The sequence below is a fragment of the Nilaparvata lugens genome, chromosome 6, assembly GCF_014356525.2.
Source record: "Nilaparvata lugens isolate BPH chromosome 6, ASM1435652v1, whole genome shotgun sequence".
NCBI classification, from domain to species: domain Eukaryota; kingdom Metazoa; phylum Arthropoda; class Insecta; order Hemiptera; family Delphacidae; genus Nilaparvata; species Nilaparvata lugens.
The window spans coordinates 27,419,614-27,437,016 of NC_052509.1; the positions used below are offsets into that span (position 1 = coordinate 27,419,614).

The 17,403-nt window shown below is 33.5% G+C and overlaps 1 protein-coding gene across 1 annotated transcript in view; it reads left to right on the top strand.

Moving 5' to 3' along the window:
* The first annotated feature begins 4,567 nt into the window (after positions 1-4,567).
* The window catches only part of LOC120351867 (pickpocket protein 11-like), a 115,410-nt gene continuing 102,574 nt past the window's right edge, over positions 4,568-17,403 (top strand). Inside the window, exons 1-2 of the mRNA XM_039430570.1 lie at positions 4,568-4,696; positions 9,445-9,664. Coding sequence (XP_039286504.1) covers positions 4,653-4,696; positions 9,445-9,664 — 264 coding nt within the window. The 5' untranslated portion in view covers positions 4,568-4,652. The remainder of the gene's footprint in view (positions 4,697-9,444; positions 9,665-17,403) is intronic.

Here is a 17,403-nt window from a genome sequence, read left to right on the forward strand (position 1 = left end):
GAGGACCTCAAGAAAGGCTAGGGAAAGCCTTTCCTTCAACTCTGGGTTCGATCCGGACCCCAGGAAAACACCCGGTACCCGAGAATTGGGACTTGGTGATCAGAGGTGAAGTCCGGCGCCCGGGCTCCTGTAGCTTGCAGATTCGCTTTGGAATCGCAAGAGGACCTCAAGAAAGGCTAGGGAAAGCCTTTCCTTCAACTCTGGGTTCGATCCGGACCCCAGGAAAACACCCGGTACCCGAGACCAGTTACCCGGTGACCGAGTCCAGCAAATAGTTCCAAGACACACAAGAGGACGTCTAGTGGCAATCGGGAACGTTATTCCCGTCACAGAGACCTCCTTCACTGCAGACACCGCAGCATTCCTACTCCTCTCACTCCACGCCCAACCCTGTTTGGCAGTGCGAAAGCACAGCCCCTCTTACCTAAAAGAGGGAAACATTTCTCTAAGGTACTCAAAGCCCTGTTTCAACCGGGTTTCAATTCGACTCAAATGAGGGTGATTGGCGGATGCCCCACCAAGACTCCTGTCCCCTGCTGCGGCCCACCTCAATCGCCGACTGAGTCTAGCCGGCCCAGAGCAACACTGGGACTTCTGGTAGAAGAAGGTGTGGGCAAAAATCTACTCAGACAGAAATGAGAAACATCAGTGGTATATGAATATCTTCTGACCGGTTTGAGATATTGATGAGCGGTTTCCACCGCTCGTATCAAAATTTTGTATTGAAATCATGTATTGCATGACCACCTTCCTTTTTAAAAAAATAAAGTTGCATTCAATATGGTGGATCCAAGATGGTGGACCAGATTTTGAAGTCATAGTAAAGCGGTATTTTCAATTTGAGAGGGATCCTCTATCACACCCATCTTGGAATCACAATCTTTGATACTAAGCCATTCTCATATTTTATTCTTTTCTCTCCTTTCTGCTTTGAATAGTATTGAATAATAATGTGAATATCTTCTGAACGGGTGGAGATGTCGATGTGCGGTTTCCACCATTCATTTTTTCTTGAAATTTCGTATCGAAATCATGTATCACATGACCAACTTCCTATTTAAAAAAATATAGTTGCATTCAATATGGCGGATCCAAGATGGCGGACCAGATTCTTGATGTCATAGTAAAGTAGAATTTTCAATTTGAGTAGGATCCCCGATCATACCCATCATCAAATTACCTCTGTGTATGAGATATTAAACCATTCTTGGACTTTTTCTCTCATTTCTGCTTTGAATAGTATTGATTAATAATGAGAATATTATCTTCTAAACGGTTTGAGATATGCGGTTTTCGTCATTCTTTTTTTTGAAATTTCGTATCAAAATCATGTATCGCATGACCACCATCCTATTTAAAAAAAATAAAGTTCCATTCAATATGGCGGACCAGATTTTTTAAGTCATAGTAAAGTAGTATTTCCAATTTGAGTAGGATCCCCAATCACACCCACCATTAAACTTTCTTTGTGTATGAGATATTAAGCCGTTCTCGGACTTTTCTCCCACTTTGTATATTCTACTCTAATTACATTTATGTAGATTACTATAATCACAGTACGGTGTGTATTTGATCATGACAAATGTTGGATTGTACAGTAGTGTTTTTATCCACACTATTTAGCCTATTGGAAATGCAGAAATTCAAAACAAAACACGCCCAAAATTGATGTGCCATATATCATCCATATAAAAGCGAAATGGCACTCACTCACTCACTCACTCGCATAACTAAAAATCTACCAGACCAAAAACGTTCAAATTTGGTAGGTATGTTCATTTGGCCCTTTAGAGGCGCACTAAGAAATCTTTTGGCAATATTTTAACTCTAAGGGTTGTTTTTAAGGATTTTAAGTTTGTCTTTTAGCATGTATATTCTTCTTCTCTCAATCTCTTAATTATAATTGAAATTTCCATATCATATGTTACTATAGAACTATAATCTAGATAGAGTACCTCTTTGAAACAGTTGTTAAGTGGCAACTAAATTAATAATTTTGTCAGGTTGGCATTAAGTTGAGTTGACTTTGTTAGGTGGGCACCAAGTTGATGATTCAAATGCATTTATCGCGGAAAAATTGATTGGGCACTGCTACATCAATCCTGGGAATATTATATTACTAGCCGTCAGGCTTGCTTCGCTCCCATATCCGTTTAGCCAGGACCCCCGACTGGATTGTCCTAACATAATATGATAAAAATGCTCAAATGAAAAATGCAGGCTATCTCATTCTTGGATGATCCAGTCGGGGGTCCAGGGGGCGGAGCCCCCTGGCTAGACAGATATGGTGAGCTAAGCGAGCCTGACGGCTAGTATTGTATATAAAAATGAATAGAATCTCAAAATGATATGTGAACATAAAAATTACGTGTCTACAGTAGTGTTTTTATCCACACTATTTAGCCTTTTAGAAATGCAAAAATTCAAAACAAAACACGCCCAAAATTCATTGATGTGCCATATACAGAGTGATTCATAATTATGGTAAAATAATTTAATACGTGTTAGTAGAGGTAAAAATAAGAAAAAAAAACTCTTATAAACATATAGCCATAAACGCTTCATTAGCAAGCTATACAGAGTGAAAGATTTCTTTATACAGAGTGAGAATTATTTTCAGAAATATTTTAGCTCACTGTTGAACAAAAAAACAAACTGTAAGTTAGGCCTACTGTAGCCGCGCTGTGTTTTTTGTTTAACCTATTAACCAGTTATTTGTAATCATTTCACTTTGCTTTTGTGTTAAGTTTTAACTTTTTAAAAAATTGCAGGTAATTTTAGACATTATTCATACTCCGAATTAGCTGACATGCATTTAATTTATGGAATGGGACACTACTGTAATAGTACTGAGGCAAGACGTTTGTATCAAGAGAACTTTCCTAACCGAGTTTATCCCAGTTCAAGGTTTTTTGCCACTATTCATCAACGTCTGTCTGAGACAGATTCTTTGATATCCAAAGAGCACATTTATGCAGGCAGACCCCGATCTACTGAGACTGTTGAGTTAGAAGAACAAGTTCTTAATGAAATTTATGAACATCCCGAAAAGAACACAAGAGAATTGTCAGTGTAGTTTAATGTCAATCAATCTATTGTTTGGAGGATACTAAAAGAGCAACAATTACATCCATAACACCTCCAGAAAGTTCATACTCTATTGCCACGAGACTGTATTCCCCGTGCTTGTATTTGCCGATGGTTTTTAGTAAAACTTGTTTACCCAAACTCTTTAACAACCGTTTTATTTACCGACGAGGCACACTTTACAAGAACAGCTATTGTTAACGTCCACAACTAACATATTTGGGCAGCTGAGAATCCTCATGTCATCAATCCCAATCTTCCACAGCATCACTTTTCAGTAAACATTTAGACAGGAATCATAGGAGATCATCTACTTCTGTTCGAGCTTCCTCCCAGGCTCAATGGCATAATCTACTAGTCTTTTGGTATAAGTTTAATGTCATTTAGATATTATGCTACTTCCATATAAAAAAACTTTTCATAAAAAACCGAATATTTTATTTGCAATCAGCTACAACTTATGAGTTATTAGTTCTCTCCTCATAAAACAGCAAATTTTTGTGGTGTAATGTACTACATAAGAATACATTTTATCCAAATTTAGTTTACACAGCTTACATCATTCTTTTCAGAATTAAATTCTCTACAATTTTTTTTGCGAAAAATTATTTGTTTACTGGTCATTAAAGAAAGTTATTGGGCATCAAACGTAGAAGTCTGTGTTTTTCTACTTGAATTTATTGCATATTTCAACTTTTTTTCAAAAACTACTCACACTACAGCTTCCAGACTAGTTTTATTCAGTTTTTCAGATATTTTTCCATATGAATCCAGCATAAGTTTTTCAAAAACTAGTCCCCAAACAATTCAGCATCGGTGTATTTCATCAGAGGAACTGAATTCCGGGCGAAATCTTTCACTCTGTATAGCTCGCTAATGAAGCGTTTATGGATATATGTTTATAAGAGCTTTTTTTCTTATTTTTACCTCTACTATCACGTATTGAATTATTTTACCATAATTATGAATCACCCTGTATATCATATTGTATATTCAAATGAATAGAATCTCAAAATGATATGTGTACATTAAAATTAACGTGTTTAAAAAGTGCTATATTGAACAATCTTTCTTGTAACAGGTCCAATTTATTGGATGCCAGCTTGACATTATGTGCCAATTACAAAGTTAGGTTTAATAATCTGATGGAGAGTCGAGCATTCAACATCGAGACTAACAGACTGTTATTCGAGGTCTGTATCCAAAATTCATAAAATACTGTAGCATGTTTTATCATTAATTTGAAGATGAATTGAAAAATTTAAAATTTACTGTGATAAATGCAAGACTCCTCTCAACACCACAATACCACAAAGAGATCGAAAAGTCACGCATCATAAATAATAAGTGCGTGACTTTACAATCTCTCTGTGATATTTTTCATTATTTCAATTTCCAATATTCAAGAAAAGCTGCAATATTCATTTCTATATCTCCTCTAGTACAAAGCCAAATCCTGTGCCCGAATTGTAAAGGCATTGCAATGGACATCAAATTGGAATTACGATCCTTGTGAATTGTTTCAAATCTCAACAACAATTTTGGGAACCTGCTACACATTCAACATGCTACCAGCTGATCAGCTCCTCAAACGTGAATGGTTTGATGAGTAAGTAGGTATAATTTATTTTTTTTATGACATTCTTTTTTGAGAGTATGGTCTTTTGTCCATTATAAGACAATAATTTTTCAAAATATCAATAATCATTTCGAAAACTCTTGTGTAATAATGAGTGGTTGAGTGGACATTATTAATATTGGATTCACTGTCCTAATTTCTATTCATACTATAATAATGTGAGCCCCCTGTGGGTTGGGGGAGCTTTGAGTCGATCATGGTACTCAATAATGTGTTGAAAACCAGAATTCACCCACAGTATCCATGCTTGTCGTAGGAGGCGACTAGAATGGACCTCAAAGCAACTACAGAAGTTGCCTCGCCTTTAAACCCACGGGATCTGCCCCATCAGGGCAGTTTCGGAGGGGCAAAAAAAACCCAAGAGACCAGAGATGGGTGAAACTCCAGGCACAAATAGGGGTCAAGAGGCTGAGTCAAGGGTGGCCGGGCGCCCCAGACACAACTTGGCCACCCCTTCCTCAGCGGTAGGACCTTCAAAGTAGGCAAGGAGTGGAACTCACGTAGGTCACAAGAGGACTAATCAGTCTGAAGAGACTGTCAAGTATATCACACTGGATTGTAACAATCAACCGGGTGATGAATGGGATGTTACATAGCCTACTATCATAGCCACCTTTAATACAAGGCCGCAGCCTACGATATTGCAATGTCGCAGTTGTGATTGTGAGTGATGAGAATTGTGCAAATTGTCATGGGAAGTCAGCCTGTTATGAAAATGGATTTCGCTATTTTGGTTTTCTGCGTTGTGTTGTGTTGACTCTGTTAGTGTGTGTGTAGAAGTTATAGTACTAAGGAAAACAACGATTTTCCTGGAGCATCAGCTTAGTTCATGACCTTTGCTTTTCTGTGTTGTGTAGTGTCGACTCTGTAAGTGTGTGCGTAGAATTTATGGTACTAAGAAAATCAACGATTTTCTTGGAGCATCAGTGCTGGTTCATGACCTTATAAGGCAAGGAATTTATAGCTGTCAAGGGAAAATAGCTGTCACTTGGTGGGAGAATGTATCTTAAATAGTAGTTGTACCGCTTCCTTCTATTGGTGGGAATTTTTCTAGAAAATAGTAACTCCCAATCACAGTTAACATTCGTTAGGTTCCTATCTAGTAAGGCCATTTACAGCTGTCCACAGCAAAACAAGAAAAGCGAAGTGCATTCATTCAGCGTCTGTTCATAGCTGCTAACAGAACTGAAGATGTAGTCTCTCAATAGATTTTGCTTGAACTTATGTAGTGATTCGATATTTATTATGGCTTTTGGCCAGCTTTAGTCTTTCCTTTTATTGGCTCTGCAACCCTCTGTTGTAGAAGCATGTTTAGTTCGCTTGCATTTTAGAAGGTTTTTTTTAGTAAAGAAGAGAGAGAGTATCAAAAAATTGTCACCTCACAATGGAGATTTTCCTCCTATAACCGGTACTGAAGGTATGTCATAGATTATAATATAATTAAAGAAATTATTATCGATGAAAGCTTCCATCAGAGTGTTGAATTTGTTGTGATAGATACATTTGAGTGTAATATGTAGAAATGTAGAGTACCTATTAGAAGAAATTGAAATTTTTTATTTTAAATTATTTTTGAAGAGGAAGCTATTAACCTAAATAATAACAGTATTCTGTATTATAGATTTTATTTGTTTTGTTGATTCTAATGAAAAGCTTTCTTGATTCTTAAGGAAACACCTATCATGTAATTTTTTTTCAATTACACTATATATGTAATTTATGTAAGAGAACTGACGGAAAAAACTAACAACAATACTCGAAAGACCTTGTTATGAAAAGTTGTTCAATCAACTAGTGAATTAAAGTTTGGTATTATGGAATACTATGTACTCATCTCTTTGTGTAAAGGGCATGACCCTGATTACAAATAAATTCTTTTCTATTAAATCAAGATATTGAAGTAGGTAATGTCTATTTGTGTTTTAAAGTAATAAGTATTGATTTGAGTTTTATATAACCTAAAGTATGTTGACTTTATTATATAACTGAAGTTAAGTTAATTTGTGTTATCCTAGTTTATTTTATTTGTTTTATTCTAACAGCGGTCAAAGTACGGGTCCATCAAAGTATGGCTCCATCAATGTACGAGTCCATCAATTTACGGGTTCATGAACGTGTGTCTCTAAGCCACTGAGACACCTCTGAATCGATGGCAGTCCTAGAAGCTTGGGGTATGATGTCTCCTGTCCATCGTGTAGAGCTCGATCAACGAGCCTAGATTCAAATTGAAGAAACAGCTTTGAGGTACCTAACAACTTTTTTTCCAAAATTAAACGAACGTCCCAGGAACTCCGGATGTGACAGAATGGGTTTTAGTGACTATAGACTTTCAATCAATTAAAACGTGCGGAATTAGACTTTTTGTTAAATCGTAACTTTGGAAATTGGGAATGGATAGATTATAAATTTTATTAATTTGGTTTGAGTAATAGATTTTCGGTTGTATCTTTACATTGAAATGTGAGGCCATATTTTCTCTGTGAGGATCCAGCTGGGAATTTCAGTTTTCTTTGAATTTATATTTGATAATCTACTAAACAACTAAAAGTTGAATTAGTATATGAAATGTTTAAAGGTCACTTATTGATAAATTAATGTTTTAAAATAATTTTGGTCTTACAGTTGTAAAGGATCAAATGAAGTTTCAAGGATCCTATCCTTGTGTGTTCTAAATGTGCTAAGGGTTTTCTGAATTTTATGTGGATCTTTTCTTAAAATATCTATTGTTATTTATGATTAACTTGTGAGCAATATCTATGATAACTTTCAATTCTTCTTTCTGAAATTGGAGTCCTTTAAGCTTCTTAAGATTCAATCTAAAACGTTTCCAATGTAAAGCAGACAAAGTAGGTTATTACCGCATTATCTATATCAGAGATAACTTTCTAAATTTAGTAGCCTAATTTTATTTTTTCAGTTTTCATGATGTAACATTTTGTTTTATTAATTGTTGAATTTAACTGTAAGAGGTGACAATATAGTTGATATCTTCTCTCTATTTCGTTGTCTCTCTTGTCATTTCTGGATTCTCATTCTCTAGCACTAGGTATGTTTATCAAGCATCCCTTTTATTAAGTTATTAATTTTAAGTTTTATTAATTTTCTAAAGTCATAGCACAGCACACAGTGTAGGCCTAGAATCTAATACATGATTGGTGATAGAGATTTTTAAAAAATACCAGCTGATCTTTTTCACCAATCATGTATTAGATTCCAGGCCTACACTGCGACGTTGCAACATCGTAGGCCACGGCCTTGTATTAGAGGTGGCTATGCTACTATAAATAGAAGTAAGCCTTCTAAAGTAAGCCATGGATGTTAGTATAGGGAAAACTCCTGGTTCTTGTGAAGAACTTAACTAACATACTACTTGGGAACACAATAAGCTACAGTTGACATGTGGGGCTCTTTGACCTTTGGTTCCTTGAAACTGTCCCTTCAAAAACAATAAACAATAATAATGTACTGATTTTGATAATTATTGGTAACATATATAACTGCTTGTGATATCAATTCAATTCAAAATTTATTCATTTTGCACATCAATACAAAAATTATGACAAAAAATAATTGTTTGTTTACATTATTTACCTTATGTATATATTACAAAAATAACTTAATTTGATAAATAAGATAAAATAACCATAAACTAAAAAATGAAAGAAAAGTGCAAAATAAAATGCACACCCCTAGGCATAAGCTCGAGTGAGGTGTACTACCAAAAATGAATATTTTAAATGGTACTCAGAGGTTTAGGACCATCCGCTCTAACAAATTCACCAGAATTTTATCGGATGACAATGAAAAAGATATACCTACATAGCCTAATATGTTACGGACTAACAAACTATTTGAAAAAAGGACAAATGTGACACTAGAATAATATATTTTAGATGGACAGTACAAAAGTAAGCTATCCCACAATTTTCAAGAATGTTCACAGTCACTGAGTGTAAAAAGATGAACTTTCAAGCTTTTAGAAACAAAGAAAGTGGTTGCAAATTTTTCAATTTAGGTGAAATCAAATTGTGAAATCTTGAAAGAGCATTGAAAGAGTAAGAATGTTGAAAAGCAGTCAAATTTGATTGAGGTGCGTGAACTAGCAAACGCCTAAAATCATACCTAACATCCCTAATAGGGTTGTTACTTGTACTTCTTATGAAGTAAAGCTTCAATACCGGTACTTTATACACATAAAGATTCCTATGAATATCTGATGAATGATTTTTGAAATATAATTATCGGATACAATGTTGAGACATATGTACCTCCCCAGCAGACAAGACCATAAATCCATAAATCATTCTTGAATTTATAAGTGCATGATAGACATTAAGTAGAACAGTAGAAGGGCATAAATCATGTAACATATCAAAACTTCTCAATCCTCTACAAAACTCCTTCTTTAATTTACTTATATAACTCTCCCATGATAAAGCAGAGTCAATGATCAAGCCAAGGTATTTGATAGTGTTTACAATATCAATTTTTATACAACCACAGTTATCATTGCACAAGAATGATATCGTAATTATATCATATGTACTGTACAATGATGTTCCTGTGATGTGTTGAAAGATGAATACACATAGGTTTACTATAATACTCAAAAATACCTGTACTTTGAAAAATTGGGTTTAATTCATTTCACTGCATGAATTCAGTTGTAAGGATTTTTTTCAAATATATACAATTCTCAACAAAAATCTTATTTCCAGTCTCAAATCAACAATGATGCCGAATTTTTCTTCATACCAGTATAAATACTTCTCCCAAGAAAAAGTATGGGACGCAGAAGATGGTTATTTGAGTCCACACACCGCCGGGAAGATTCCTTGGAGATGTAACAGCTATCTTGAGACTGTGACTTCATTCGTCTTGGATATAAATATAGATGACATGGAAGAAATATGCATGGTGGACGGACCCGGCTTCTTAGTCAGTACCATATCACTTTATATTTTTTACGACTATCTACCTATTCAGTATTCTGTCATTCATTAGGTAGGTACCTGGAGCTCATATTATTATCATTTGTCATGAAATCCACTCAAATTGATGAATCAATGAATTAATTGAAAATCTAAGTAAATATTACAATTCTTTTACATTTTCAATTTTGTAAATTGACATTCTTAAGCTGGGTTTACACCTGCACCAGATATGCTACCTACCGTGAGTGAATGATCTCTCTAACATTGAGCTTTAGGGTGGTCATCTCAATTTCGAAGTTCTCACCTTGATTTTGAATAGTAATAAGTCACAGTATTGAGTGTTTCCAGGTATTAGAGACAAGCACAGGAACAGAAAGGACAGACCCATTGTCAGAGCTTTGCATGCTTGATTGAATAATAATAATTGTGAATGTGTAGTTTGAATGGCATGTGGTAAAACGGCATGTTTCGTAGAAAGACGACCAGCACTTTTCAATTATGGTTCTTTCAACTGGGAATTTCAGAAAGTTGAGCATATGTGGTAATTAAGGATTTCGACGACCATGTGACAAAACTAAAATTCTCAGAGGTCAATGACATAAGTCTCAATTGGAATTCAAAAAGCTTTATGTAATTAAATAAATAATAAAAAAATCATGGGTAATGTAAATGATGATCATTAAAAATGTAATTAATTAGTAGGCCTAATCTAAATTTTATTTGAATACTGGTAATCCAAATTATCTGACACATATTAGGTACTTTAGAGTATGAGGTAGGCTGTTTTTTTTATAGTTTAGGGTAGTGCACTACAGATAGTTATGTATAAAAAGATATACAATGTTTCAATGTTCAATTTAGGCTACAATGTCTTAATACCTTATGTAATTGACTTTATGTTACTAAGTCACATTTGAATTTGAATTGATGTATTTTGCTCATTACTTGTTAATTTGATGTATTTATTCTCATTTTTGTATTGTTTGTTTTGTTTTTGTTTGGTTTTGATTTAATATCGAGGTATTTTGCTTTGAAGTATTTATTCATATTATTGATGTTAATTGAATCTTAAAGAGAGTACAGAAAAATTTCAATTGCTTTTTGAATAATTATTTAATCACTTATAAGATATTTTGAGATTTTTATTTTTATTTCTATTTCTATAAAAAGTAGCCCTATACAGAAAAGAGATAAATTTCAATTGCTGTATGTCTTGTTCAAATCAGTTAAATAGCTGAGAGTCAGGAGAGATATTTTTTTATTTTATCATTTTCTATTCAAGTACAAACTCTTGATTATTCATTCCTCTGAAAGTAAACTGCGAGTAAGAAATAAAGTTTGAAAGTAGAGTCCCCAATATTGTACAATACTGGGAAGACAAATATTGGCAAATAGAGGTGGAAGTTACAGATCCCTTACGAAGAGGAACCCCACATAAGAGCGACAGGTCGACACAGTAGGCTATTATAAATTGAGTTTATTAGCAGACATCAGCAGCATCAGATATCACTCTTCATAGGAGAGTGATGTGATCAAGCTATAGTAAGTCTTATCCTCAATTTTATTTTCAACACATTCATCATAAATATACTAGAATTTCAATTATTGATTTGTTACACTCCACTAGCCAGAAATATAGCAACTAATTTCCAGTGTCCTTTTTCAAGTAGGGTTTATATTAGTAATTTCAGAGGAAAAGTTTTTCATTTAAATTTGTCCTTTTTCAAGTAGGGTTTATATTAGTAATTTCAGAGGAAAAGTTTTTCATTTAAATTTTGGATTCCAAATTTATTTTAAAGTATTGCTTTTGAATTTAATTTTGAACATTTCCTTATTCTTCTTGAATTCTATTGATAATTGTATAAATTGATTTCAATTATTCACTAACATTTTTGATATTTTATCTTATTTTCAAATTCATCAATTGATCAAATTTCTGATTGCCAAATACTGATTCAATTTAGTTTTTGGAGCTATTTTCATATTCCATTTTATTCCATTTGTGAGGTTTCTCAGCATTATTGCAACTTTATTTCATTTTTGTTTATTTGAATTTCCAATATAGTTCAGCAATAACTGATTGATTTCTTGTTTTATTCAACAAATCCCGAATTCACGACCCAGAGTGAGAGTTTCAGGTTATGTTTATTTATATTTTATCATTTTACTAGTATTTATTCATCAACTATCATTTTCCTAGTCAAAAAAGACTGGGTGGCGCCCATACAGAAACCATTATATTGGCAAATTATCTCTATTGAATTTAATTAATTACTTATTATATGATTATTTTTAATTTCAAGTTACTTTACTTGAAGAGCTAGAAGGCAAGAAGTTCAAATTGTCGCCGCCAACGTGAGGCATTATATATATGCATAAGCATACATAGGCCAAAATTAGAAAAAAAACATAATTTTACACTTAATATTTCAAATACCAATAGAATTTAGAACGTTCTGGAGCCACTGACACGCAACTTCTCCAGCATCATGGAGGTTTGACAGCCCTAAAATAGGAAAGAGTTCTCTAATATAACAAAAAATAGAAAAATGATTGAATAAAACAAAAAAATAGAAAATTGGAAACGGGAAGAAAATCTAGGTTACTTAATTTTTCACAACTTTTGTGATGATTAAAAAAAAGGGAATATGTAACGGGAAATGGAACAGGTTTCAGTATTATAGAATATGGGGACTATTTTTTTATCAATCTTGGGAATATGCTTATCTCGTTTGCTTTAGCTTGTGTTGTTACCGGAATTCTTAAAATAAAGGTTTCTGAAGGTTGTTCTTTGAGTGTGGTAGGCAGTACTAGATTCTATTCAAATAATTTTGTAGAGGTTAGATTCAGTTATGTACTAGTCGATAGTGGAAAATTTTCTTTATGATAGGTAATTTAGTGTCTGTTATCATGATCATTGCCTAGGCTGGAAAATGGAAAAATGATTAAATAAAACAAAAAAATAGAAAATTGGAAACGGAAAGAAAATCTAGGTAACTCAATTTTTCACAAATTTTGTGATGGTTTCAAAAAAAAAAAAAGGAATAGGTAACGGGAAATGGAACAGGTTTCAGTACTGTAGAATATGGAGACTATTTTTCTATTAATCTTGGGAGAATTCTTATGTCGTTTGCTTTAGCTTGTCTTTGTCAATGGAATTCTTAAAATAAAGGTTTGAGTTTCTGAAGGTTCTTCATTGAGTGTGGTAGGCAGTATTAAATTTTGTTCAAATAATTTTTGTGGAGGTTGGATTCAGTTATGTACTAGTCGATAGTGGAAAATTTTCTTTATGATAGGTAATTCAGTGTCTGTTATCATGATCATTGGCCTAGGCGTTTGTACTGTCATATTCCTTCATGTGCTGGAGAAATGAGTTTGATTGAATATACAAGGAGAAGATAGTAAGTAGTAATTTGATGTATTGAGAGAATATTGTAGTCAGTTTTTTTTTTTGAGAGAGTTGCCAAGGTTCATTAGTTGTAATACTGTGGTTGTACCAAGGTGATAGGAAGCACAAATTGTAGGTATACTGGTGTATGTATATTGTCCTCAAATGTTGCTGTCCCAAGTGAGTAATGAGTAACGGAAATTAAGTGGTAATGATGTACTGAATAGTTTATCTCAGTTTGTGAAACAGTGAAGATCTTAGTCTTTTCCAAAAGGGAAAATTGTAACTTACGGTAGGTGTTGCTAGGTAATTGTGGGACAATTCGCGATGTCCTTCATCTTTAGCTATAACCGATGTTATTTTGTTGCACAAAGTGCAAGGAACGAGATACGAGTTGAGAGAGTTAGTATAAATGGGTGATATGAGTTTTGTTGCAAAGTTGATACGTGTATCAAGATCAACGTGTATCATGATACGTAAGCTGCTAGAACATCGTTGCATGTGAGTTAACTCTCGGTAGTTAATTGCTCCATGACATTGAAATGTAGTGGCATAGGCCATGAATCTTTGACAGGAGGTGTCTGTTTGCAGTTTCTATGTTAACGTCAAATGTCAGTTGCTCGATTTCAACAACTAGTCGAGTTATGATGGTCTGGTCATATGATTGTGATAATTTGATGATTTTTTTTTATTTATTGTTTCTATTTTGAGTTTTTTTGTTGAGGTTAACAATGGGATAATCTGGTTATTAACTTAACAGCAGAGTATTGATTGGAGAGTCTCTTTAAATATTTTGGTCATTTTATCTTTGTCTTGAAGGGATTTCAGCAAATTATCTTACCAGTTGTGAGGGACCAGTAAAAGGTGCATATACTGGGTTTCTTCACTGCTGTTTTAAGAAAGTAACTGTCTGAATTAATTTTGATTTTATTTTGTCACTGTTTATTGATGTCTATTACTGAGTGTTTAGCTTAATGTTTGACAGGGCCCATCTAGATGTGGAGTCTGGCAGCCGGTTTTACACAATTTTTAGTTGACTTTACAATTTTTTTTTTGGTGTCCTATGTTGAAAAATTTCACAAGTAGTCCACACTGTTTTCTTAGGTATCTTGATTATGTCAAATTAGTTGATTATCTTCAGAGTTTTTTGTCCCAACTTTTGTGAGATCAGAATTTGTTGCTAGTTCACTTGGTTATCTGAAGAGTTGTCAAGTTAATTCATTTTGTTCCTCCTGATGTTTATGGCTAGTTCTTTGAAATTCATTTAAAATTTTGTAGCTTTCACATGATTGCAGTTCGAGTTTGATTAGTCTGAGATTCATTATTGGTATTTTATTTGAAATTTTGAGGTTGATAATTTCTTTTAGTCGTTATTGGTCTTATACAGAGTGTTACCGAGAGTACTGTCATGTTGTTTTCTGCCAAATTTTTTACAACTTAACCCGGTGTTCCACACTCAAGAAAGGGGAGTATTGTAACAATATTTATTGTTACAATTGTGAGTGATGAGAATCATGCGAATTAGCCTGAGAAGTAAGCCTGTTGTGGGAATGGATTTTGCTGTTTTGCTTTTCTGCATTGTGTTGTGTTGACTCTGTGTGTGCGTAGAAGTTATAGTACTAAGAAAATCAACAATTCTCTTGGATCATCAGTTTAGTTCATGCCCTTTGCTATTCTGTGTTGTGTAGTGTCAACTCTGTAAGTGTGTGCATAGAGGTTGTGGTACTGAGAAGATCAACGATTTTCCTGGAGCATCAGTCTGGTTCACGACCTTATAAGGCAAGGAATTTATAGCTGTCAAGGAAAAATACTTGGTGGGAGAATGTATCTTAAATTGTAGTTGTAACGTTCCTTTCTATTGGTGGAAATTTTTCTAGAAAATAGTAACTCCCAATCACAGTTAACATTGGTTAAGTTCCTATCTAGTAAGGCCGTTTACAGCTGTCCATGGCAAGACGAGAAAAGCAAAGTGCATTCACTCAGCATCTGTCCTCTGTCATAAGCAGAACAAGCTATCTAATAAGCTAATCTAATAAGCGTTAGATTGAAAGCTGGGAATGGCCACAATACACTGTCAAAAATTTATTATTCAATTTCTGGGGATAATTTTTTTTTTAATGTGGGTAGTGAAAATCAAAAGTTTTATTCAATAGGAAAAGTTAAATTATTAATAAGTCTATGTGAATTTGAAATAAGTATAATAAATGAGGGAAAAATTAATATTAATCAAATTAATAAAATAATATAAAATTCAACTTCAAAAATAACTTCAATTAGTTTATCTTCAGCATTTGTATGCTGCTCCTAACTTCAATACTCATTTCTGGAATCAAGCATTCACTAGCCGTAAGTATGTTTATTAATTTTATGAACAAACTGATTCGAAATTAACATGAAAGGTCAATGAAAGGAGCAGAAAAAGCAGAGTTGCGCAGAGAATTGTGCCATGCAATGAATTTAGAAAGTTAATTTGGAATTTAGAATTTAGAAGCACACACAATATAACTTAATAAAGGGATACTTGATAAACATACCTAGTGCTAGAGAACGGGAATCCAGAAATGACAAGAGAGACAACGAAATAGAGAGAAGATATCAACTATATTGTCACCTCTCACAGTTAAATTCAACAGTTAAATAAAACAAAATGAAGTTACATCATGAGAACCGAAAATACAATAACTAAATTTAGAAAGTTATCTCCGATATAGCTAATTCAATAGTATCCTACTCCGTCTGCTTTACATTGAAAACGTTTTAGATTGAATCATGAGAAGCTTCAAGGACTCTAATTTCAGAAAGAAGAATTGGAATATATCATAGACATTTCTCAGAAGTTAATCATAAATAACTATACATATTTTAAAAGAAAAGATCCACATAAAATTCAGAAAATTCTTAGAACTTTTAGAACACACTTTGAAACTTTTAAAACACTATCAAAACATTTATCAAATATTAACAATCCCCAATAATAACTATTCTGTATCTTTATATCATGAAAGCTGCAAAGACAAATATTCCTCAAGTATCACATCACGGAATTCTACATACGAAGACTATTCAAAAATATGTTTTGTCAAGACAAATTTAGAAAAGCTAGGGTCCTTGAAACTTCATTTGATCCTTTACAACTTTAATACAAAAATTATTTTAAAACAATAATTTATCAATAAGGGGCCTTTAAACATTTCATAAATACTAATTCAACTTTTAGTAGTTTAGAAGATTATAAAATATAAATTTAAAGAAAACTGAAATTCCCAGCTGGATCCTTACAGAGAAAATATGGCCTCACATTTCAATGTAAAGATACAACCGAAAATCTATTACTCAAACCAAATTAATAAAATTTGCAAACTATTCATTCCCAATAATATCTCAGAATTACGATTTAACAAAAAAGTCTAATTCCGCACGTTTTAATTGATGAAATGGTCCCCTCCCTTTTTGAAAGTCTATAGTTACTAAAAACCATTCTGTCACATCTGGAGTTCCTGGGACGTTCATTTAATTTTGGAAAAAAAGTTGTTACCTCAAAGCTGTTTCTTCAACTCAAATTTAGGCTCGGTGATTGAGCTCTACCATCAGGAGACAGCATACCCCAGGCTTCTAGGACTGCTATCGATTTAGAGGCATCTCAGCGGCTTAGAGACACACGTTCATGAACCCGTAAATTGATGGACTCGTACATTGATGGGCCCATACTTTGACCGCTGTTAGAATGGAAAAATAAACTAGGATAATACAAATTAACTTAACTTCAGTTATATAATAAAGTCAACCTACTTTAGGTTTTATAAAACACAAATCAATACTTATTACTTTAAAACACAAATAGACATTACCTACTTCAATATCTTGATTCAATAGAAAAGAATTTATTTGTAATTAGGGTCATACCCATTTTAAAAAGAGATGGGTACATAGCATTCCATAATCCAATACTTTAATTCACTAGTATATAGAATAACTTTTCATTATAAGATCTCTTGGGTATTGTTGTTAGTTTAGTCAGTTCTCTCACATAAATTACATATATAGTGTAATTCAAAAGAATAAATTACATGATAGGTGTTTCCTTGAAAATCAAGAAAGCTTTTCATTAGAATCAACAAACAAATAAAATCTATAACACAAAATCCTGATAGATATGACATACCTTTAGTAGCGGTTATAGGAGGAAAATCTCCATTGTGAGGTGACAATTTTTGATACTCTCTCTTCTTAATTAAAAGCAACTACTGGGGCAGAAAAAACTGAAAATGCTACTGGAACAAAAGGTTCCAGAGCCAAATACTAAAAAGCCTAAAGCTGGCATGGAAGCCATGATTAACACAAAATATTGATCAGAC